The 26451-nt window shown below is 35.7% G+C and overlaps 2 protein-coding genes across 2 annotated transcripts; one reads left to right on the top strand and one right to left on the bottom strand.

Annotated features, from left to right (window-relative positions):
* Window positions 1-12787: 12787 nt before the first annotated feature.
* LOC134741017 (protein CWC15 homolog) lies at window positions 12788-16111 on the bottom strand. The gene is made up of 4 exons (XM_063673744.1): window positions 15846-16111; window positions 15311-15590; window positions 14977-15081; window positions 12788-13005 (listed from the first exon to the last, which is right to left on the bottom strand). Exons 1-4 carry the CDS (start codon window positions 15974-15976, stop codon window positions 12868-12870), a joined length of 654 nt encoding a protein of 217 aa, XP_063529814.1. The 5' UTR covers window positions 15977-16111; the 3' UTR covers window positions 12788-12867.
* A 3327-nt stretch (window positions 16112-19438) lies between these two features.
* Window positions 19439-26451, top strand: LOC134740984 (RNA-binding protein 39). Its single transcript, XM_063673680.1, has 8 exons — window positions 19439-19563; window positions 19839-19893; window positions 21471-21547; window positions 22145-22715; window positions 23098-23364; window positions 23650-23865; window positions 24173-24297; window positions 26072-26451. Exons 2-8 carry the CDS (start codon window positions 19840-19842, stop codon window positions 26358-26360), a joined length of 1599 nt encoding a protein of 532 aa, XP_063529750.1. The 5' UTR covers window positions 19439-19563; window position 19839; the 3' UTR covers window positions 26361-26451.

Raw genomic sequence — 26451 nt, forward strand, 5'->3', positions numbered from 1 at the left:
AAAAATATCCTCTTGACTCAGCTTCTAAAAGTTGACAAATAAATAATTTTCTCTTTTCACACACACACCCATACACACACACACACACACACACACACACACACACACACACACACACACACACACACACACACACACACGCACGCACGCACGCACGCCCCACACACTCACACACACACACACACACACACACACACACACACACACACACACACACATACACACACACACACACACACACACACACACACACGCACACACACACACACACACACACATACATTCACTTGCAACAATTAACTTGATCGAGTCGCACGCTAATGGTTAACTTTAAAATTCCAATAAGTTTAATTTAATTTAGTTAGAATCAATATAATTTAAGATAGTTTTAGAATGCTTGTTTCTTAATAATTTATTGTAAAAAAAATGTGATATTAATTATGTTTTCTATCTCCTATTCTTGTATAAACTCATTCGAGTCTGGGTTACCTACGAGACAGGCTAAGCCTGGTGTAGGAACCAGAGTAACCCGACTGTATTTTTCTATGCCAGGTACATTTTGTCAACTGTGTTTAATTTAAGTTAATCTTAACAACCCTGTAAATATTTTTGTGTACCTACAATAAAAAAATTGAAATTTTGAATTTTTGAAATTTAAACTAAAGGAAAGAGAGGAAAATATAGTAAGGTCAGTACGGGTAAGTGTAGCTCTAGCTACCAGGCAAGTGTAACTGACCTTCATATTACGTAAAATAATTGAGATCATGATACTGCTATAATCTGTTGTCATGAGTAAATAAACTATCAATTGTAATCAAAGAAAGATATAACTCCGTAATAGATGGATACAGTCTAAGGAAAAAACGTGCCTCGAAAATCACGAAAATTTGATTCTCGATCAGATGGCGCCACTAGCTTTGGCCAACTCTCGTATAGAGGGCGTTGACGGTTTCGTTTGTTATTTATAATTTTAACGCATATCCGTTAAAGAACAAAAAATCATTTATCCATATTTAAATACAATTTAACGTATTCTTATAAATCTTTATTTTTAGTTTTAAAGTATTACAGTACGTTACAAAATTTACTATGACAGTACCGCTCTATCTTATTATATCCCTATTTGATTGTAATTTATTACTAAAGGTGACGTTGTCAAGCAAGTTTAAGATTATCGTCTTTTTGAAATCTCACAATTTTTTAAATACGAGGTGGAGCCTACACGTGGCAGGTTACATATCAGAATACCGAAAATTGATTTACCTAATGTCGAATGACCTATGCTCGATACACCTATTTTTTTAAATACCTAATGGTCAATTAACCTAAGCTCATAACACCTAATGAACGAAATACCTAATGCACGTTTCACCTAATATTGTTTACCTAAGCTCTGATTACCTAAAGCCGATTCACCTAATACACGAAATACCTAATGTTGATATACCTAATGCACGAATTACGTAAAGTCGATATACCTAATGCACGGAATACCTAAACTCGTTATACCTAATCTACGCAATACCGAAAGTCGCCCCTACCCCTAAACTTAATTTACCTATCGAACGAAATACCTAAAGCTAATATACCTAATGCACGTATATTGGTCTGTTGTTGTCGAGCATTGTGTAATAATTTTGCATTTTTATATATTTTTCCTCATTTTTGAGGATAAATTTGTAGGAATACAAGGCAGATGTCAATGTACAAAGCTTGGAAATACGTTAAGCGACGCAAAACCAGTCGCATTCGGGGTACCACAAGGGAGTATCCTCGGCCCAACTCTTTTTATAGCATATCTAAATTATTTAACACATATTCCCTTAAAAAACGCAGATATAATTTGCTACGCAGATGATACTGCTATATTATTTCACGGTAACTCATGGCCACAATGTCTGGAGTTCGCTCAGAGCGGTATTAAATCAGTTAACAGTTGGCTAAAAAGTAATCTACTAACTCTCAATGCCACGAAAACTAAATTTCTTTGTTTTCACAAAACCATTGCCTCCAAACCGACAGTCCAGCCTGAAATAAGGATCCATGAATTAACATGCAACCAAGGAACATCTTCTTGCAATTGTTGCTCAATTGAACGATCGTCATCTATAAAATACTTGGGCGTTACATTAGATGAGAAGCTTAATTTTACTAACCATATTGAATCAGTGTCCGCTAGAGTAAGAAAATTAATTTATGCGATGAAGAGATTAAGAGATGTAACTGACAGGAAACTACTTAAAATTATATACACTGCACTTTGTCAGCCAATTTTAACCTACTGCAACACCATATGGGGAGGGGCAACTAGCTCAGCCATGATTACCTTAGAAAGAGCACAGAGATTTCTACTTAAGGTAACCCTTAAAAAACCAAAGCTTTACCCTACAATAGACGTGTATAGGGATATGGACGTGCTCAGTGTCCGTAAGCTTGCTATCATTAGGTTAATAATGTTAATGCACCGTAAATTAGTCCAGTCAGCAAATGGAATCTCTTATAGTAAACGTGTTTTTAAGTTGCCCGTCCCTAAAACCAAGTCTGCTTTCGCAAAAAGATTTCAAGATTTCCTTTTACCGCATATATATAACAAAGTTAACAAAGATTGTGATATTAAAAACTGCACTGCTAGTAAAGCTAAAATAATAGTTACCTCTTGGTTAAAAAATCTCACTTATAATGAAACAGAACAACTAATGAAATCTAATAAATGGTAAAATTACTGGACAACTCCTCGGTAGGCTCTCTCTTCCTAGTACCTACAAGAAAACTTTTCCTTCTATTTCGCTCAATTCAACACACACAAACAACATAGACACAACACACACACACACACACACACACACACCTGCTGTTTACAATTAAATAGTAATAATGTGCCTTGATGTAATTTCTTTACTAAACCTAAATTGTGATTTATCTTGTATAGATTAAGTTTTTATTTTTATATAATACTTTAAGCTATATGTATCACCTAGTATTAGCACAATGTCAAAACTTCAGCGTAGGAAAATGTTAATTAAAAATTGGAATTGTCTCAACTGACTCCACAAGACAGGCCTAGCCTAGTGTGGAGATCATAGGTTAATAAATCAATGTATAATTTTTTGGTAAATAAACTATTTTTATTTTGTTTTATTTTATTTTTATAAAAAGTATTTTTTAATACAGTTGCTCAAAAAGTGCTACTTTACATAGCTGTTTAGCGTTCGCAAAGTTGGTATTTGCGAGCTAGTGCTTTTTACTTTTCCAACTTTCCAAATTTTATTCCGGCCGTAATCTGTACGTCCATGACAAAGATTATGGATATTCAAAAACTTTATATATTTTTTATTTCGGCATTAGACATATTAGTTTTATTATACGATATAACGGAAATATTTATTAAAGTGAAGCTTTTATTCAATCACCCCAAATTTTTTGGGATCTCTTTAGCATGTCGCGTTACAGCGTTACATTATTACAGCATTAGTAAAATTCTACTTTATTAAATAAAGTAAATTTCTACAATATTTCACTAAAAACACCTTTTAATAAAAATAAATAAAAAAATTAAGAAAACGGTTCATATTTCGTTCATTAATAGGTAAAGCAGCCTTAGGTATTTCGTGCATTAGGTAATTAGTATAACAAATTTAGGTGTTACGCGCATTAGGTATATTAGCTTTAGGTATTTCGTTTAATAGGTAAATCACGTTTAGGGGTATCGTCTATTAGGTATATCGACTTTCGGTACTTCGTCCTTTAGGTATATTGACTTTAGGTATTTCGTTCGTTAGGTATAACAGCTTTAGGTAATTTATCCATTAGGTAAATCAAGTTTAAGTATATCGTTCATTAGGTATATCAGCTTTAGGTGCTTTATGCATTAGGTATAATAGCTTTAGGTGAAATGTGCGTTAGGTAAAACGTGCATTAGGTATATCGTGCATTAGGTGTTTCGTCCATTAGGTTCATTGAGAGGTTTAGGTAAAATGATCGTTAGGTAATTTAAAAATAGGTGAATCGAGCATAGGTGATTCGTCATTAGGTAAATCAATTTTCGGTATTCTGATATGTAACCCACGTGGCATACAATGAGTGACTGGGAAACTGTGTCTATCTCATTTGAGGCAAGTGTGACTGTATGTTACACTTGCCCCGTATCAGAGATCGTTTTGCCCGCAACTTCGTCTGCTAGGAATTATTAATTAAGGTACCTTCCTTACTTTTTATCTCACCGGTATGTATTATGTTTCAGCTTCATCTAATAAGCCTAATAACCCTAATTCGCCGGCTGGGACAACAAGCGCCACAGCGTTATGAAGTGTGTTTATTCCTATAAATAGAAGGTCATGTTTGTTTTGTTCACTTTTTTTTTCACACACACACACACACACACACACACACACACACACACACACACACACACACACACACACACACACACACACACACACACACACACACACACACACATACACACACACACACACACACACACACACACACACACACACATACATTCACTTGCAACAATTAACTTGATCGAGTCGCACGCTAATGGTTAACTTTAAAATTCCAATAAGTTTAATTTAATTTAGTTAGAATCAATATAATTTAAGATAGTTTTAGAATGCTTGTTTCTTAATAATTTATTGTAAAAAAAATGTGATATTAATTATGTTTTCTATCTCCTATTCTTGTATAAACTCATTCGAGTCTGGGTTACCTACGAGACAGGCTAAGCCTGGTGTAGGAACCAGAGTAACCCGACTGTATTTTTCTATGCCAGGTACATTTTGTCAACTGTGTTTAATTTAAGTTAATCTTAACAACCCTGTAAATATTTTTGTGTACCTACAATAAAAAAATTGAAATTTTGAATTTTTGAAATTTAAACTAAAGGAAAGAGAGGAAAATATAGTAAGGTCAGTACGGGTAAGTGTAGCTCTAGCTACCAGGCAAGTGTAACTGACCTTCATATTACGTAAAATAATTGAGATCATGATACTGCTATAATCTGTTGTCATGAGTAAATAAACTATCAATTGTAATCAAAGAAAGATATAACTCCGTAATAGATGGATACAGTCTAAGGAAAAAACGTGCCTCGAAAATCACGAAAATTTGATTCTCGATCAGATGGCGCCACTAGCTTTGGCCAACTCTCGTATAGAGGGCGTTGACGGTTTCGTTTGTTATTTATAATTTTAACGCATATCCGTTAAAGAACAAAAAATCATTTATCCATATTTAAATACAATTTAACGTATTCTTATAAATCTTTATTTTTAGTTTTAAAGTATTACAGTACGTTACAAAATTTACTATGACAGTACCGCTCTATCTTATTATATCCCTATTTGATTGTAATTTATTACTAAAGGTGACGTTGTCAAGCAAGTTTAAGATTATCGTCTTTTTGAAATCTCACAATTTTTTAAATACGAGGTGGAGCCTACACGTGGCAGGTTACATATCAGAATACCGAAAATTGATTTACCTAATGTCGAATGACCTATGCTCGATACACCTATTTTTTTAAATACCTAATGGTCAATTAACCTAAGCTCATAACACCTAATGAACGAAATACCTAATGCACGTTTCACCTAATATTGTTTACCTAAGCTCTGATTACCTAAAGCCGATTCACCTAATACACGAAATACCTAATGTTGATATACCTAATGCACGAATTACGTAAAGTCGATATACCTAATGCACGGAATACCTAAACTCGTTATACCTAATCTACGCAATACCGAAAGTCGCCCCTACCCCTAAACTTAATTTACCTATCGAACGAAATACCTAAAGCTAATATACCTAATGCACGTATATTGGTCTGTTGTTGTCGAGCATTGTGTAATAATTTTGCATTTTTATATATTTTTCCTCATTTTTGAGGATAAATTTGTAGGAATACAAGGCAGATGTCAATGTACAAAGCTTGGAAATACGTTAAGCGACGCAAAACCAGTCGCATTCGGGGTACCACAAGGGAGTATCCTCGGCCCAACTCTTTTTATAGCATATCTAAATTATTTAACACATATTCCCTTAAAAAACGCAGATATAATTTGCTACGCAGATGATACTGCTATATTATTTCACGGTAACTCATGGCCACAATGTCTGGAGTTCGCTCAGAGCGGTATTAAATCAGTTAACAGTTGGCTAAAAAGTAATCTACTAACTCTCAATGCCACGAAAACTAAATTTCTTTGTTTTCACAAAACCATTGCCTCCAAACCGACAGTCCAGCCTGAAATAAGGATCCATGAATTAACATGCAACCAAGGAACATCTTCTTGCAATTGTTGCTCAATTGAACGATCGTCATCTATAAAATACTTGGGCGTTACATTAGATGAGAAGCTTAATATTACTAACCATATTGAATCAGTGTCCGCTAGAGTAAGAAAATTAATTTATGCGATGAAGAGATTAAGAGATGTAACTGACAGGAAACTACTTAAAATTATATACACTGCACTTTGTCAGCCAATTTTAACCTACTGCAACACCATATGGGGAGGGGCAACTAGCTCAGCCATGATTACCTTAGAAAGAGCACAGAGATTTCTACTTAAGGTAACCCTTAAAAAACCAAAGCTTTACCCTACAATAGACGTGTATAGGGATATGGACGTGCTCAGTGTCCGTAAGCTTGCTATCATTAGGTTAATAATGTTAATGCACCGTAAATTAGTCCAGTCAGCAAATGGAATCTCTTATAGTAAACGTGTTTTTAAGTTGCCCGTCCCTAAAACCAAGTCTGCTTTCGCAAAAAGATTTCAAGATTTCCTTTTACCGCATATATATAACAAAGTTAACAAAGATTGTGATATTAAAAACTGCACTGCTAGTAAAGCTAAAATAATAGTTACCTCTTGGTTAAAAAATCTCACTTATAATGAAACAGAACAACTAATGAAATCTAATAAATGGTAAAATTACTGGACAACTCCTCGGTAGGCTCTCTCTTCCTAGTACCTACAAGAAAACTTTTCCTTCTATTTCGCTCAATTCAACACACACAAACAACATAGACACAACACACACACACACACACACACACACACACCTGCTGTTTACAATTAAATAGTAATAATGTGCCTTGATGTAATTTCTTTACTAAACCTAAATTGTGATTTATCTTGTATAGATTAAGTTTTTATTTTTATATAATACTTTAAGCTATATGTATCACCTAGTATTAGCACAATGTCAAAACTTCAGCGTAGGAAAATGTTAATTAAAAATTGGAATTGTCTCAACTGACTCCACAAGACAGGCCTAGCCTAGTGTGGAGATCATAGGTTAATAAATCAATGTATAATTTTTTGGTAAATAAACTATTTTTATTTTGTTTTATTTTATTTTTATAAAAAGTATTTTTTAATACAGTTGCTCAAAAAGTGCTACTTTACATAGCTGTTTAGCGTTCGCAAAGTTGGTATTTGCGAGCTAGTGCTTTTTACTTTTCCAACTTTCCAAATTTTATTCCGGCCGTAATCTGTACGTCCATGACAAAGATTATGGATATTCAAAAACTTTATATATTTTTTATTTCGGCATTAGACATATTAGTTTTATTATACGATATAACGGAAATATTTATTAAAGTGAAGCTTTTATTCAATCACCCCAAATTTTTTGGGATCTCTTTAGCATGTCGCGTTACAGCGTTACATTATTACAGCATTAGTAAAATTCTACTTTATTAAATAAAGTAAATTTCTACAATATTTCACTAAAAACACCTTTTAATAAAAATAAATAAAAAAATTAAGAAAACGGTTCATATTTCGTTCATTAATAGGTAAAGCAGCCTTAGGTATTTCGTGCATTAGGTAATTAGTATAACAAATTTAGGTGTTACGCGCATTAGGTATATTAGCTTTAGGTATTTCGTTTAATAGGTAAATCACGTTTAGGGGTATCGTCTATTAGGTATATCGACTTTCGGTACTTCGTCCTTTAGGTATATTGACTTTAGGTATTTCGTTCGTTAGGTATAACAGCTTTAGGTAATTTATCCATTAGGTAAATCAAGTTTAAGTATATCGTTCATTAGGTATATCAGCTTTAGGTGCTTTATGCATTAGGTATAATAGCTTTAGGTGAAATGTGCGTTAGGTAAAACGTGCATTAGGTATATCGTGCATTAGGTGTTTCGTCCATTAGGTTCATTGAGAGGTTTAGGTAAAATGATCGTTAGGTAATTTAAAAATAGGTGAATCGAGCATAGGTGATTCGTCATTAGGTAAATCAATTTTCGGTATTCTGATATGTAACCCACGTGGCATACAATGAGTGACTGGGAAACTGTGTCTATCTCATTTGAGGCAAGTGTGACTGTATGTTACACTTGCCCCGTATCAGAGATCGTTTTGCCCGCAACTTCGTCTGCTAGGAATTATTAATTAAGGTACCTTCCTTACTTTTTATCTCACCGGTATGTATTATGTTTCAGCTTCATCTAATAAGCCTAATAACCCTAATTCGCCGGCTGGGACAACAAGCGCCACAGCGTTATGAAGTGTGTTTATTCCTATAAATAGAAGGTCATGTTTGTTTTGTTCACTTTTTTTTTCAGTCGTAAATATTTTTTATTAAAAAAGGTTTTCCACCCTAGGTTGGAACATATATGTCACAGTTACCAGTTACCCCGGATTATATTTTATCATAAATGATGATAACTAACTAAATATATAGTATAGATCAAAATTTATAAATTATCATTGTTTAGCATCATGGTTATTGTGTTTTAATATTAAAAATTGTTGTCTAGCGTGCACTAACAAAGTAGTCACACTTACAGTGGAAGCCGCTCGCCACCAATTTCAAAGAAAAACCGCAAATCGATGTACAGGTTAGCAGTTTGGCACTATTTTTGACCCGCAGTTCCTACAAAAAAAATCCCTTAGGAGGGGAGTGCCGAAACATTATTTTTTTTGTATGGAAGAAAAGCAAATTGGAACAAGGCGTTACGTAACATGTTTTTTTTTATAAATATCATTATAATCACGCCTATTTCCCGGAGGGGTAGGCAGAGACCACGGATTTCCACTTGCTACGATCCTGGCATACCTCTTTCGCTTCCTTTACTTTCATGCTATAACATTCCTAATACACGGTCGCTCATTTCTTCAATTTTATGTTATACTTTCCTAAACATAATTGTGACTTTTAGGTAAAAATAGTCACTGGTGTTACGTAACTTTTAGGTAGGGGGAGGGGGGTACAGGAAAACGTTACGGCGCGTCACCCGGGGGGGAGGGGGGGTCAAAAATCTTCGAAAATTGCGTTACGTAATATTCGAACGCCCCCTTTGGGCTCCTCCAGATACGATATGGCTGATTTTTTTTTGTACAATATACCACAAATGATACGTGATATCCTCATATCCAACTCCAAGAAAGCAATTTTAAAAATAATATCATTAACAATTTTTTTTTCAGTTTTTCAATTTTACAAAGTGACACAGTTCTACTTCAATACCTATTTAACGAGACTTATGGAACTGTACTGCAGATACGGTACATATTAATCATAAAATGATACGTAATATCCGTGTATCCAACGGGAAATACCTCTTTAACCCTTTAACTGCGCCTTTTCATCAGTTGGTATAGTTTGTTTAGTTTTTGACACTTTGTAAAATTGAAAAATAAAAATAAATTGTTAATGATATTATTTTCAAAATTGCTTTCTTGGGGTTGGATATGAGGATATCACGTATCATTTGAGGTATATTGTACAAAAAAAAATCTGCCACATCGTATATGGAGGAGTCCAAACTTGGTATGTTTTGAAAATTCTTTTTGTTTTAATTAAAAAAAATGCCTGAAATGTAATGATGTGATATATTTTTAGAATCGCTTTAAAAAAAGCCCTTTCGTATGATACCACACACGATAGGTTTAAAAAAATCCATACAAAGAAATAAATGTTTCAGCACTCCCGTCCCAAGGGATTTTTTTTTTAGGAACTGCGGGTCAAAAAATTTGTTTTGACCTCTAGTATGCGTGTGCCACACGGCTAACCTGTACATCGATTTGCGGTATTTTTTATGCGAACGGCTTACACTATTACCTCATTTTGCTGGCGAAGTGTGACCCTGACTCTACTTTCATTAAAGACCTTAAATACCATCTTTTAATAGTCAAACGAACATAAAACACATTGATTTCAGCTAGTTGAACCATACCATATACCTAGTACCTTAGGGCACAGTTCGAAATCCAACTTTATGATATTGATTTATGTGTTCAAAGTAAACTTTTACAAAAGTATGTTACACTTACCCATATTGACCTTACTTTTAAACCAAGTAATTCAATCAGATACTTATTCTATTGAGTAACATATATTATATAATTTACAAAAAGCCAAACTTATTCTATTTATCTTAGGTTCGCCGCTTCAGTTTGTTTGTTAAATAATAATATTTTGCAATGTTTTTCAAAGGTGAGCAAGCAACTTTTTAGCCTTGGCATATATACATGTCACTGGATTACATATTATAAAAGGAAAAAAAGCTTATATTTAGAATTTCGCCCTTCCCAGGTACGCGACTGCTAATTGGAGCCTAATTTGAGGTGGTAAATTATTCCATATTTTTGAAGCGGCATACCTGAAACTTCCCTTGAGTCCTGCAAATTTATATCTCGGAATTATTTCATTTCATTTAATTTATTGCAGAACCATGGTTACATTAAGGTGTTAACATGTATTAAGTGCATGCATGGTGTCAGGGCATAGCAACACAATTCTAAAAACTAATTAGGTACTAAAATAAATACATTCAAGTAAAAGCTAGGAATTAATTACAATTAAAATAAAGTAACAATACGATAATAAACATTTCAAATATAGTAGTTATAGTCATAAATCCAGATTCAAGTAATTATTAACTTCATCTTCATTGTATTTCTTTTAAGTCGCCGAGTTTCATTATAAATTATAAAAGGATAACTTTTGGAATAGGTAAATAGGTATATTTTAGTGTATGCTACTTTATGCGTCAGGCAAGCCATGTGAACTTTCCTTCTAGATTCCATATTTAGAATTTTTCTTTCAGCCAATATTGGGGAGATATGAGCTCTTTTTGGTACGTTAGCACAGAACCGAATACATGCGTTCTGAACTCTTTGAATTGCTTTCTTGGTATATTGGTACAACCTTGGTCCATAGACAGTGTCACAGTAGTTAATCGGGGATAAAACCAAAAGTTCAGTGACAATTATCCTTATTTTGTATGACAGATAGAATTTTCTTATATTAGAGTTTTCTTATATTGTAAAGGAGTTTAAGTTTAAAAAATGCGTTCTTGATATCTTCATGTTTATATGATCGACGTATCGCTGTAGTTCGTCCATAATCAAACCTAGATTGCGAGCCTTAGTTACCCTCTCAATAACGTCATTAATTATTTTTAGGTGCAAGTTTTGGTTAGCTACATATTCAACCAATGCAACCAACATAATTTTACCAATGTGAAAGCAATAAATATATTATTATTATTATATTATATTATATTATTATTAACCTGTTTTTTGGTGCCCATTAACATGTATTTTGTTTTAGTTGAGTTTAAAACAAGATTATTTTTTTAGGGTTCCGTACCTCAAAAGCAAAAAACGGAACCCGTATAGGATCACTCGTGCGTCTGTCTGTCTGTCTGTCCGTCTGTCACAGCCTATTTTCTCCGAAACGACTGGACCAATTAAGTTGAAATTTGGTACACATATGTAAGTTTGTGACCCAAAAATGGACATGTAACGTAAACATATTAATTTAAACACGGGGGCCACTTTTGGGGGGTAAATGAGAAAAATAAAAATTAAAGTTTGTCAAACTATATCGTGTTACATATCAAATGAAAGAGCTCTTTGTGAAAATCTCAAATATATTTTTTTATAATTATAAAGTAAATAGTTTAGAAGTTATTCAAGAAAATAGGCAAAAAATGACCACCCCCCCCCCCCCCTTTATCTCCGAAACTACTAGGTCAAAAATTTTGAAAAAAAAACACAAAATAGATCTTTACCTATAGATCACCGGAAAACCTATTAGAAATGTGCAGTCAAGCGTGAGTCTGACTTAATTACTTAGTTTTTGATCCGACCCCTACGGGTTTTTTACAGACATTTCACATAAAAGATACATTGTTTAAATTGTGTAATGTACGGAACCCTTGGAACGCGAGTCCGACACGCACTTGGCCGGTTTTTTTGTGACCAATCCGATACAGCTTTCAAATCATTGTTGATTTCACTTAAAGCCTGTTCAGCATTTTTGGCATGGAATGATTTATAGACTTGAGTCATCTGCGTATAGGTGGGCTTTAGTATACTATAAAACTGTTATAGTAATATAATATTGATATTGTCCCGCCGATTTTGTTGCCGGTCCCATATTGGGATACCCTTTAAATCTTCTCGGGTCCGTGGTGTAGGGTTGGAGCCGGCGTAGTTTTTATCGCGTATATATATATATATATCTCTTTACTTGAAAATAATTGTAGTGTATAACTAGCCTTATGAACCGATTTTGCATGTACAACCAGCCTTAAAGTTTGTAGTCTATGATTGTTCTATATTTTAGTATGTGGGTATTTTTGCACATTGTAATTTTTCCTCAGTCACCCGTTGACCACGAACGCTGTAAAGAGTTCGAAACGTCGGGATGTATTATAAATTCAATATACGCGATATAATCCGTTTTCATAGTTTTATTTCATGTTATAGTAATAAGTAAAGTGTGGGAAGACTTGCAAGAACAAAATCAAGCCTGATTTTAGGTACTTCAATCATTCTTTATTACTTATCATATTATTAAGGGTAATTAATTACATTTACAACTACAGTTATTTTACTTAACATATTTCTCCATAAACTTTTTGTGGAACTCTGATCTCAAAGAGTCATTAATAAAAGTATTGGCTTTCTTCTCAGGTTCCGAGCGCGCACAGTTTTTAAACACGACATCATCATCCCAACGTCTCTTTACCTGAAATAAGCAGATATTATTATTTATTAGATATGTTTACTTAACACTTATTTTATTAAACTTTATTGCACAAAACACAAAAATAATGTACCCACAAATGGCTAATCAGTTATAACAAGATAGATACTGACGACCGGTCTGGCCTAGTGGGTAGTGACCCTGCCTGCGAAGCCGATGGTCCTGGGTTCGAATCCCGGTTAGGGCATTTATTTGTGTGATGAGCACAGATATTTGTTCCTGAGTCTTGGGTGTTTTCTATGTATTTATGTATTTGTATATTATATATATCGTTGTCTAAGTACCCACAACACAAGCCTTCTTGAGCTTACTGTGGGACTTATCAATCTGTGTAAGAATGTCCTATATTTATTATTATTATTATTTATTATTATTATTAGATAGATAGATAGATAAAAAACTTTTATATAAGTTATATACCTCTAATCTAAGACTAATACATCACTCTCAACCTAACCTTTTTTATAACCACTTTTGTGTTGTTATAGGCGCATGGCATACTGCATCCGATTCGCACGTCGCTCCGATGTTTGAGCGAGACAACGCTATGCGCGTATTATGGCGACATTCCGCTCGCACGTCGTGCGAATCGGATGCAGTGTGCTATGCGCCATAGTCGCATCTCTACACGACAAAAAGTGCGATTTACGGCAAATGATGATAGAATTTCCTTTTGCATAATTGCTTTTATAACTCAGATTGATTTAGGAAGGGGAGGGAGCCAATCAAATTTTTGATGCGAAATTTTAAAAAAAAGTTTTGCTTTGTGGTCAAGTATGGCATCATTTTCTTGTAAATTAAGTATGCTGAAGCCATTTTAGATATTTAATTTATACGTTTTCAAATAAATAAATAAAAATTAGAATTAGTTTATTTATTTATTTCGATTACGAAACATAAAAATCTCATGAAAAAGTTCTACTATTCCTCATTACAAAAAGTATATGTATATATATTTTTTTTAACGTGGCACCACAACACAAAAAAACCTACTTTCCACCACAAGCTCACTGAATATGATACAACCATACAATGATGTGTATAGCGAATTTAAGTTTTTCATACAAAACTTGATTTTACTCTATTTAATTTGTTTTGTATTGTATACCTCGTGTCATTGTATGTGAAAAGTTTCATTACAATCAAACACATAGTTTTAAAATGAGAACAGAACTCCGTTTGTATGGGAAGGTGAAATTCGGCCGAGCTTGCCGGGGACTCTTAATTACCTATATATTTGGGTTCCGTACCAAAAAGGTACCAAAGGAACCGTAACCTCAAAACCTGTCTAGTTAGTTTGCTATACTATTCTTGTTACTAGATCTGGGTATCTGGCACCCGTTCATTGGTGGAGGTCTTTTATTACCTCCTTTCTTCGATTAGAATAGAATTTTATTAGTATATATCTTCATATAATGATCCCTATGGTTGACTGGTAGAGAATGCCTATAATGGCATTAAGTCCGCCTGTTGTACACTTTTTATGTGCAATAAAGTTTAAAATAAACAAATAATAATATAATGTTGTGGCCTCCATCACATGCTATTACATCTTGGCCAATTACTAGGCCTAGATGACAATAATTTTATTATGAACTAGCGACCTGCCCCGGCTTCGCACGGGTAGTTCAACAAATTTACAGAAAACCTTTACAAATTATACATATAAACCTTCCTCTTGAATCATTCTATCTATTTAAAAAAAAACGCATCAAAATCCGTTGCATAGTTTTAAAGATCTAAGCATACATAGGGACAGACATACAGACAGCGGAAAGTGACTGTTTTATATTATGTAGTGATGAGTGATGCTTCTGATGTATAATTATGAATTTAACATATATGCAGAACCAAACATTTCATAACAGATTTAATGCTGGAAACATGAAATGGATTTCATAATCTGGAGACACAGATATTTAAATATGATTGTGACTCTATTATAAAGTTTACCTTCAAGTCATTCTTTTGGCCCGCTGCAGAGTAGTTTAATAATGGATTTCCAGACAAAATATTCTCCATGCGGATCCTTTCTTCCTCCTGTTTCCGCTCAGCTTCCTGAAATAGTTTCACTATGAAAAATATAAAATGAAACAAAGCAAAATTAAAAAAGATATAATATTAGACAAAATATATTTACGTGATATTGATCCTCAGTTTAATTCCATCTAAATCACTTATTGAACACTTGCATGGAGCTTTTTTATTTAAATACCATATTTTAAAATATATTCAGATAGACATTATATATACATAGGTACATATGCTATGGACAATGATAACTTACCTTTTTAGCCTGGTCTATTGCTCTCTCTTTTTTTATTTTGTTCAGCTCTGCCAATAATGCAGCAGTATCATCATCGGAATCATCAGAGTCTGATGAATCACCCTCTAAAGGATCATCAGCATCCAAGCTGGCTGCGGGGACCTGATCAACTTTGGGGCGCTTAACTGTTGGTTCATTTAGTCTGCGAGCACTAGGGGCTTTGCCATCTTTCTCTCGGTCATCCAACTCCTTACGGAAATCGCGGGAACGCAGCTCATCAGTTGTGCCTTGACCTTGCTCTCTGTAATAAGCCAGTAATTATTTTCAACTTGCTCTTAGTAATAAAACTGTAGCCTAGATAGTACAGTAACCCTGGCACTTGTCCTTGTCGTACGTATTTATCTATTATATGATATATTTTATAAAATTTCGCCATAATATTTAATTATTTCTTACTCTCTTAATATGGTTTTGAAACGAATAATGTTTTGATTTATCTACTACCGACATGGATTGCTCTAGACAAATACTTGACGCATAGCATAGCAATAGTTACCTGTATTTAAGTTTTGTGTGACCTGGCAAATCTCTGCTGGAATATTGACGTGATATAGCACTTAGATCTTTTTCACCACGGCCTGTACCTCCTCTGGCAGGATCAAAAGTGGGTCTGGCTGCTGTAGTCATATTAACGAAATAATATAAAAAAAAAAACAAATTCAATTGGTAATACTGCGATGACAAAACAAATGCTCCAAATGGACAAAACAAAATGCACGAGGAAAAAGATAATCGTAATATTTTTATACAAATCAAAAGTGACCACAGTGACACAGTCAGTCACCACAGAGCACAGACTGTAAACTATCCATAGACTAGATATAATATATTGTACTCATAGGGCTGTCCCTCGGTTGTCTAATAACAAAAAGTAAAATCGATTTGATTATTTGGGTGATTCGAAATAATCCATACTATATTATATAAATGCGAAAGTCTGTCTGTCTGTCTGTCTGTGTGTTACCTCTTCACGCTTAAACCGCTGAACCGATTTAGTTGAAATTTGGTATACAGATAGTTTGAGCACAGATTATATAATAGTTCTTAGTTTGAGTCAAAGAGTAGTATAATATATAGTTTGAGTCCCGGGGAAGGACATAGGATACTTTTTATCCCAGAATTCACCCCTCAAGGGGGTGAAAAGGGGGGTGGAAATTTGTATGGGGAATCAATAACCGCTGAACCGATTTAGATGAAACTTGGTATGGAGATAGTTTGAGCTGTGGGAAAGGATATAGAATAATTTTATCCCCGAAATCATCCCTTAAGGGTGTAAAAAATGGGGTGGAAATGTATAATGTGGACCAATTTAGGGGTGAAAAAAAGGATGTATTAAAAAGCAGATTTGTTTAAGAATTAAGGTACCCAAATTACTAATTCCACGCAGACCAAGTTGCGGGCAAAAGCTATCTAATTATAAACAGTAAGTTTGACGGTAAGCCCTTGGTTTGGTACTGCTGACAACCAAGTTGTCGGCCAAGGTGAGCTTGCTGGTTTCTATTCTAACCGTGGCCTTACAAACGAAAATCGAAATTTTGTTATCTGCTTCTCTATCACTCTTCCGTATTCGTGCGATAGAGAAATAAAACAAATAATGGAAGGGCAGTCTGGATGGGATGATCAAATCAACCGATTTGATCAGAAAAGATATTGGCGTCAATCTCCAATTTAATCACCAATTTTAAGGCCTAGCTCATTGCTGCCTGGTGAAACATTTGCGATAGACATGAAAATAATTACGGCCGCAGCTATTTATTTGTATACAGGTAGGTACTATAAAAGAGTGCGCAACAAAGTTATTAAAAAGAAATGGCGCAAAAAAGACGGTAGTGGATGCTGACAATCCACGATAAAAGTAAAAAGGTCGGTTACAAACTAAACAATGGGCGACTGTGTGAACAACACCAAAAAAACCGACAACTTCCTGATTGCGCACCACGATAGACAACTGATGGCCAGTCGTCCGCCATTGTATACCATTGTCTCCTGTCCCCCTGTACACAATGGCGATGGCTTGTCATGGACCATCCTTGACCACTGTGTACTAGACCCTTTGATTTATGGTGATATTTGAGCGCTCTAAATTTAAAAAATGCCCTGAAACGCGAATAGCGTCACAAATTGGTATTATTGCGTCCGCACCTTCATTTTATCGGTAATATCGGTCATAATCAGCGCCCAGCGGTCGAAATCGACATCATCAGACCAGACAATTTAATCAGATTGGCAAAAAATTGTTCCCGTCTGGACTGGCTTTCGTATTTCGCGGTCACGCTCTTGCTCACTTTGACCGTCGGACCGTCAGAAGATTGGTTGGGCGCGTAGTCATGTAAAGCCTGACCAGGAATATGATCACGCGCCATGTTGCGGAATTTCATTGAAACTAAATTTTTCATACTAAACTGAACTGTCACCACATACATGAGAATAACAGCGCCCTCTTGACAATCATCATATATTTCTGGTCGGGCTTTACAATCCTTGCCTTTATACAATCAGGAACATTCATTCAATTCAATGTGGGCTAACGCGTATGAATTCGCCGCTAGGGGCGCTAGTGTAGATGGTGGTCTTTTCCATAGTTCGAAATGTCACTTGTCATTAAAGTGTAATATCGATAGCTTTATTATACAGTAATCTAATTTGGTAGTGTGCAGTGAATGGAGAATTAATCTCAAAGCGTGTTTAACCACCATTTTGGAGTCAACGGCCGGTAGTCCACGTGCTTCTCGTAAAATCCAGCTATCGGTTTTACGAGACAACAACAACAATAACTACCGAACAACGTCGTGCTCTAAGAGCATTTGGTATTTCTACCTCTAACCGTGTCAGGCTAGAGCCCTAGAGGCCCATAATTTTATTAACCGTACACTGGCTGAAGAAAATCTAGAATTATTAATTCGATCCCACGTGGATCCCGAAATCATCGACAGTAGGTACCGATGGAGCCATACTACTTAAAGATTGAATGATTGAACAGAGGCGAAAAAAAACGATAGCCCTCATTGATTGTCTACAGTCCGGTATTATACATTCGCGTGCGAGCCACGACCCGAGCCGCGCCACGAGCGAGTGTATAGGCCCCTCCAGACTATGTGCGTGAATCGCGGCGCGACTTCGCGGATAGAACATGTCGCGACGTTGACGTATGACTCCACACTCGCAAACTTCACGGCGATTTCGCAGTTTGGTTCTTGCCAAGATGGCGGAAAAGCATCAGCTGATCGAGCTTAACTGCTAGTTATCTATGGCATCATACGTGATTTAGCTATTTTTCCATTTTGTTTTGTTGTAAAACCGTAAAATATAGCCGCTTTATACAATATAATTATTATTTATCTTGCCACATATGAGTCAAAATAGCAAGTCAAAATAAACCGACAAAAAACGGGGAACTAGGCGCGAAGGCGTGAACAATCTGTGAAATCGACGCCACACTTACGTTCGCGGCTTAGCGCCGTGATTCGCGCATGAGTGTGGAGAGACCTTAAGCGGTGGGCTCGTGGCTCGAGGAGTAGAGGGAGACAAAAGTGCCCAAAAACCGCTCCTCCACGCGAGCGCGAGACGAGCCCACCGTTTACACTCGCGTCTAGTGGCGCGGTTCGCGGCTCGACTCGTGGCTCGCACTCGAATGTAAACCGGACTAGACGCGAGACGAGCCACGAGCCGCGCCACACGCACACGCGCACTCTCGGTGTAATTCTGCTCACTACGCGGCGCGAAGCCGCGAACGCGAGTGTGGAGTCGATGTCGAAGATCTGCGAACTCACTCCACACTCGCGTTCGCAGCTTCGCGCCGCGATTCGCACACGTGTGGAGCAGCTTTACGAGTTCGAGGCGAGACATGAGACGAGCTGCGAGCCAAGCCACGAGCCGCGAATCGCGAATGTAATGGACGTAACACACCATCGCACCGCACCAAGGTCATTGTGCGACACACCCATAAGTACGCTCTTACTTATGGATGCGTCGCACAATGATCTTGGTGCGGTGCGACGGTGCGACGGTTAAATCTAGTTCATATGCATTTCATTTCATACAATTCATTCATTCATTTCATTCACTCGCATAGCATCGCAAGTCGCAACGCCATAGCGCCCATAGCTTTGCGTATGCGTACAAATAAATCAAAACGTGAATTTGATGTGTATTCTTGCTATTTGTGGTAGAATTTTGGCGTTATTGGATATCACATATTAGTTCAAACTCTTCAGGTATGTTTTTTTCTGCAGCCTTGTGATTTTGCTTCAAATGTTCTAACATTCCAATCGAAAAAAGTTTCATTCACTCCGCCATTTTGTCATAATGATTGATCGCTACGTTACTGTTACTAGATACAGTACATGTACATACTAAGACTACATAGTACAACCAACACATTCTTGTTTTTTATTGATATAATTAACAGTGAATACTCTTTCTGCCCGGTCCGGGAACTAACATCCTATTATTCTGTTTTGATTTGGCATACCATCTTTTCAATTTGTAGAATGGCTGAAGATCTTGACGTGGAGGCTATGCTAGAAGCTCCTTATAATAAATCGGTAAGTTTAATACCTTGCCTTGGCCTTGGTATATTATTTTATACATATTCGTAGATACTGAATTTATCATTAGCAATGATGTATTACTTTTCGGTGATTACATTGACAAGGGTGCTTGAGTTTTAATCACGAATGCTATAGGACACGTTTGGATTTAAACATTTGTACTTAATATCCTCAAGTTCTCAATCCACTAGGTGTATAAAAATCTTGTTACGTTACGTTAAGTTTTTTTTCTGTACATAAGAAATTCAAATAAAAAGAAATTGCATTAAACCCATGGATGGATGATACACTAATTAGTAACCTATGATAGTAGCATATGATACACATACCATCGTCTACTCCACCCTGTTGAAGGGTTGAAAACACCTAATTTCACTTGTATTTTGATTGGGGTTGTGTGAACACAGACACACGTTTACCTATTTACTAAACTATCATGGCTTTAGTATAAATATGTTGAATTGCTTTCTTAATTTCAGATGTAAAAGCCAAATAAAGTTTTTTTTTTTAAGACAGATCTAACATCAGATTTAATAAACTTGATATTACTATTAGTCTAATGTTATTTGGAGTCTTTGGGTTTTTAGATAAATTACTTATAAATATTTCAATAATTGAATATAAGTTACAGTACTGAAAATGATGCGTGTCCTCTAGTATTAGTGTGAATATTTTACTTATGTATAACAGCTCTTATTGTGTTATTTATAATATGAACTTAAACTTTTACTTATTAGCACTTTACATGAAGACTTCATACTGTTCAAAATAAAATTAAACTTGTTTCAATGGAAGACTTTTATATCTTTGATATGTATGATTCATAAATGATGGAGCCATAGATATTATAATTCATTATTATAATCATTTTTCAAGTATCCCGTTAGGTCTGCTGTTCAAAGATGTTTTTGTTTACTTCATGAAAGTTTTTATACTTATCATTACCATTTTCCTTGAATTTTAATGCTTACTTTCCAACATCTTTGAACAGTTAATGGTTAAATCTTATGACAAAACTACATTTGAGAATCATTTCTTGTATTTATAGAACTTTGTGGTAATAGTCCAGCATACTTCACCGACCTGAACAGACAGAGAGGTATCCAATACACTTAACTATTTTTTATTTGATTAAAATTGTACAATTCCTTAAAAATAGAATCAGTTGGAAATGAAATAAATCAGTACTGAAAATGATCTTTACCAAATGGATGTATTAAACAAGACGAAAGCTGATGGGACATAAATCTTTTGCAGAAGTATCCCTGTGTGATGTTAGCGCTGTGCGCATCCTTTGTCAGTGGTTTATCAAACGGTAAGTTTAGATGAGGGCATCACAACAACCATGACCCGGACTACAGCAGATTGTTTTATAAGCAACTCTTCTATCACCAGCGACTTAGGCAGACTTATACCAGTAACTCTTAAGCTATTTTGCTAGTGAAGACAGTCATGTTTTCACTGGTGAAATGGTAAAACAAAGTTTTAACAAATTAAACTAATGCAATTTTATTTATTCACTCGGCGTGTGTTGCTGTGGCGCTGCTTCTACCTTGTGCTTTGTGTGACAGGATAACAATTCCTCATCAAAGCATCGGGACAAGTACTCTGATAAGCACAAAGATAAGGACCGGGAGAGCAGTCGAAGGTGAGACTTGTAGTAATAATAATAATGTTTAAATTAATATAATAATGCATGCTGTGATTGCCTGTAAGTAGGGGATCAATAAAAAATGTGCCCTTTTTGTAAGTTAATACTAATCGAACTTAAACTATCGTGAGACATATTTCAAAATATTTAGATCAGTACGGTTAAAATAATAGTGAGTAAAAACCGTACTGATCTAAATATAAGTTAATACTAGTATGTAAATTGTATCTTCTGTTGGTGATCCTAATAAACAAATAAATAAATAATAAATTCCTACATTGTTATATTTAAAGACTCCAGAAGATAAATGATAAGGATTGCATGTCTTTTAAATTATCTATTAATGAAAGAAGTGGATTATCTCTTGGCCAGCCCCCGCGCGCGACTTCGTTGGCGAAGAAGTAGTTAAAAACATTCAAACCTGGTTTACTCAACGGTTATTCTTTTTTTATTTAAAATAATCATACTGCTGCCATATTTTCCCTGGACTCCTCATTTGCAAGCTGGAAGTTTCCAGTAAGCTTAGTACATTAATATCATTGAAATTTAATCATAAGAAAATACACTGTTTAATGCAAACTATGGCATTTACAGACGCAGCAGATCAAGAGATAGAAGAAGATCCCGCGACAAGGATTCTCGACGTTCAAGAGACAAGGAAGACAAGAGAGATAAGGATCGTGAAAGGGACCGCGGTGGGCGTAAAGATCGTGACAGAGAGCGCGATAGAGATCGTGATAAAGATCGCAGTCACAAAGACAAGGAGCGAGACAGAGATAGGGATCGCGACCGTGAACGCGAACGCGATCGAGAGAAGCGCCGCAGCAGCAAAGACAGAGAGCGCAGCCGAGACCGGGATCGGGGACGCAGCCGTGAGAAATCACACAAAAAAGAAAAATCTATTGAAAAAGAAACAGAAGTACGAGAATACAGATCTAAATCTAGAGGTACAGAACCAAAACTTGATGAATTGCCGCCGGAAGAAAGAGATTTACGCACTGTATTTTGTATGCAACTATCTCAAAGAATCAGAGCTAAGGACTTAGAGGAATTCTTCTCCTCTGTTGGTAAAGTAAGAGATGTGAGACTCATAACATGTAACAAAACTAGAAGATTTAAAGGGATTGCTTATATCGAATTTAGAGATGCTGAATCTGTGCCATTGGTAAGTATTTAAATGTACTCAAACAATGTTTAAAACATTCTTTATTTTTGCGATTTTATATTTTATTTTAACTAGTTATCTTTGGGATACAACTACTAGATAAATAGAAGACTAGACAGACATAAGATCAGTATCTTCTGGGCAAAGTAATGCAATCAAATTATGACTATTATTTTCTCATCCATCTTCAGACAAAATAGTAACTTATAATTGATTCCAAACTACAATATCACATCAAAAAGGTGGTATTATGAATATATATTTTAATCTAAAGAAAAAAACATGGCTTTTACTCCTCGCTAAATTTAGTAAGGTGGATTCTGCCAATGTCGAGGTTGTTGGAGACGAGAATGTTAGGTTCTAATTTATTGATATCTTACAGGCTCTTGGGTTAACAGGACAAAAGCTGCTTGGCGTTCCCATTATAGTTCAACATACTCAAGCCGAAAAAAATAGAGTAGGAAACACTCTGCCTAACTTAGCACCAAAGACAAGTAATGGCCCAACCAGGCTTTATGTTGGATCATTGCACTTTAACATCACAGAAGACATGTTGAAGGGCATATTTGAACCTTTTGGGAAAATAGATCATATCCAACTCATGACTGACCCTGAAAGTGGCAAAAGCAAAGGATACGGCTTTTTGACGGTAAGCAATATTAATGACTGCAATAGATAAAAACCTCCAGCATTTTGAAAATAGCTTTCTCATTGAAACGACGCGGATAGTCAGACATAGATGGCGAAACAAGGGTTCCTTGTTGATAACAGAATTTTAAATCGTCAAGCTGGTACTTCTAGATTCCTGTCTATGATATTTAAACTGAAGTCCATATTATGACATGTGGAGGCAGTTAAAAGTTGGTGTCAGGAATTGTATAACTGGCGCTACTATTACTAGTTATAATTTAAAATAAATAAATTATCTTTCCAGTTTCATCATGCTGCAGATGCGAAAAAGGCTATGGAGCAGTTAAATGGGTTTGAGTTAGCGGGAAGGCCTATGAAAGTAGGGAATGTGACCGAACGCACCGACGGAGGCTCGAGTACACGGTTTGATGCTGATGAGCTGGACAGAGCTGGAGTTGATTTGGGGGCTACAGGCCGTTTGCAACTCATGTTTAAATTGGCAGAAGGAACTGGATTGCAGGTATGTTTATCCCTAGAGGTATGGCATTATTAGAATCGTAACTTAATGGTTGATAAAATGTGTAAATAAAATATGAGATATTTTTTTGGAGAAGTGAGTAATATTTTTGGCGTTAGCCGCGATAGCTAAAGACGCCGGTTCGAATCCGGCCTTCACCACTGGAGGGCTTCGTCGCTTTTTCTTTAATATATGACATCTATTACAGTTTATAACCGTATTATGATCTTAAAAAAGCGCTACAATTTTTTTATACACTGTGTTGGCTGAAACTACTGCATCTTAACCAAAAAACTGGTTATATTTTCAGATCCCACCAGCCGCAGCGTCAGTCCTCATGGGCAGTGGCTCAGCGCTAGTGGCCCCACAACCCCAGGTGGCGCCTCCCATTGCCACCCAATGTTTCATGCTCAACAACATGTTTGACCCTTCCAGGTAAAAGCTTAATTATTATGTGCCCGTGTATCCCGTTTTTACCCTTTGGGTACGGAACCCTAAAAATGACGCTTCAAATGGACAACATAAGTATTTATACATATTAGGATTCAATACAATTTGTAATTAATCACCAATATATCAAAATTATTATTCCATAAAACCCTTTTAATGAATGGGCATGTTCCTATCAACAAAAAATAATGACATACATACATCATTTGGGCTGCCAACAGGTCCGGATATGTCAAGTGCCCTATGCAAATTGATTTATTACATGCTACAAACTTATGTCTGTATATAGATACGTACACAGCGTACACTGTATGTACCTATACATTGTGTTACGCATTGATTATTCAATAATGGGGTTGGCAACTGTCAAAGGTTTGCAGAGATGGCGCCATCATAGCTTGCCCCTTTTTCTATGAGATTTGGCTTAAAGGGCTGGCATCCAGGGCATTAAAAAAAAACAAAAATTTGACACAATAGGGTATTTGACAACATTAAAAATATATAACGAATTGCTGAAAGATAATAAACTAATAAAGTATATTTCACTAAATTTGAATGTAAATTATGTTTAGTTTTTGGAATATAAACGAAAGAAAATTTAATATTTTTTGAAATTTCATCAGGGACGTGAACGCGTCACACGCGGGTAAACATTCTTGATTGCCTTGAGTGATTTAACCGTTTTATTTGTATTTAGTTAATTTTAGTTATTGTTCCACAGTTTTCTGATATATTCCGATTTATCCGTATATCTAGTAGCACAATATTCATAAGAATCTCAAAATGGAGCCGAAATATGTGAAAGCTGATAGCGGCAACCTACCAGACATAGACGCATTAATGGTTGCACTTTTCTTTAAAGATAATCCGGATTACTATGCTGCGGAACTTAGAAATGTAAAAACAGCTGTGTGAGTATACGTAGAAATTGTTTATTTACGAACATTTCGATCTCGATGATACGAATACGACGACGATATATATATAGAATACGATGACGAGAATAGTATCTCCATACTGCACTTTAGTTTGAAAGAAAAAGTATGCTACTAACTACCTACTAATGCTGAAAGAGCTATTTTATGAGGTTATGTAGTAATACATTAAATACCTAGATCTTGTTTCGTTAAATACAACAAAATCCGCTGCTTTAACTACCATATTTATTTATAGTTAAATATTACTTACATCGAAGTGGTCTTCACACATAAAAACATTTGTATGCGCTAAAATGCTCTTTGGGTCTCTTCGCGCTAGTTTTAACCACATTTTTCTTTTTTTGGGATTCGTTGGAACGGAAACAAACAATTTATCTGGATTTTTTATAGTCGTACTTGAACATTGCGGCACTATACACCATTTATATACCATTTTACAGTGAAATAATCAATTCAATGCACATAAACCATAAGATTTACTAAGGTCATTGACTGAGTTTACTCGCGTGTGACGTCACACGTGTCACGTGATTAGCCCCTTTGCAAAAACAGCGTTTAAGGCGCGTTCAAAATAAATAAACTTTAACATTGTTTTTTTATATTTAATACAGGAAATTTCACGGAAATATCAATGTAGTGTAATTATTAAGTCATAAACAATCGATTAAAACCATTTTCAAAAATTAGTCAAATAGCCTATTCTAGGGACTGACAGGGCAAGCTACGCTGGCGCCATCTGCTAATTATTTCGACCGGCCAACCCCATTCGTGTAATACATATTAGGATGAGATTTTAACACAATTTTTTTTTTTCTATACAGCGAAAGCAACCCTAACTGGGACATCGAAATCAGGGACGACGTAATCAGCGAGTGCAACAAGCATGGCGGCGTGCTCCACGTGTACGTGGACAAGGCTTCTCCGCAGGGCAACGTGTACTGCAAGTGCCCAACCATCGCGACGGCGGTGGCGTCGGTAAACACGCTGCACGGCCGCTGGTTCGCGGGCCGCGTCATCACGGCCGCCTACGTGCCGCTCGTCAACTATCATTCTCTCTTCCCCGACGCTATGACTGCGCTCACGCTGTTGCTGCCGAGCCGAGCGCGATAAGCGTTTACTAGTGGACGACCTAGAGTATTTGCTACTTTGTTATTATTATGGTGATAACGTAATTATAGTTAATAAAGTGTACAAGTATGGA

The sequence above is a fragment of the Cydia strobilella genome, chromosome 4 (genome assembly GCF_947568885.1).
Source record: "Cydia strobilella chromosome 4, ilCydStro3.1, whole genome shotgun sequence".
NCBI classification, from domain to species: domain Eukaryota; kingdom Metazoa; phylum Arthropoda; class Insecta; order Lepidoptera; family Tortricidae; genus Cydia; species Cydia strobilella.

Bases quoted from the DNA above. Each gene is read 5' to 3' on its own strand.
- LOC134741017 (XM_063673744.1), bottom strand. From the start codon at position 15,976: ATGACTACAGCAGCCAGACCCACTTTTGATCCTGCCAGAGGAGGTACA. The intron at 15,591-15,845 runs GTAACTATTGCT...GGCTTATTACAG, and splicing joins CACACAAAACTTAAATACAG to AGAGCAAGGTCAAGGCACAA. The intron at 15,082-15,310 runs GTAAGTTATCAT...AAACTATTTCAG, and splicing joins CAATAGACCAGGCTAAAAAG to GAAGCTGAGCGGAAACAGGA.
- LOC134740984 (XM_063673680.1), top strand. From the start codon at position 19,840: ATGGCTGAAGATCTTGACGTGGAGGCTATGCTAGAAGCTCCTTATAAT. The intron at 21,548-22,144 runs GTGAGACTTGTA...TGGCATTTACAG, and splicing joins GACCGGGAGAGCAGTCGAAG to ACGCAGCAGATCAAGAGATA. The intron at 23,866-24,172 runs GTATGTTTATCC...TTATATTTTCAG, and splicing joins CAGAAGGAACTGGATTGCAG to ATCCCACCAGCCGCAGCGTC.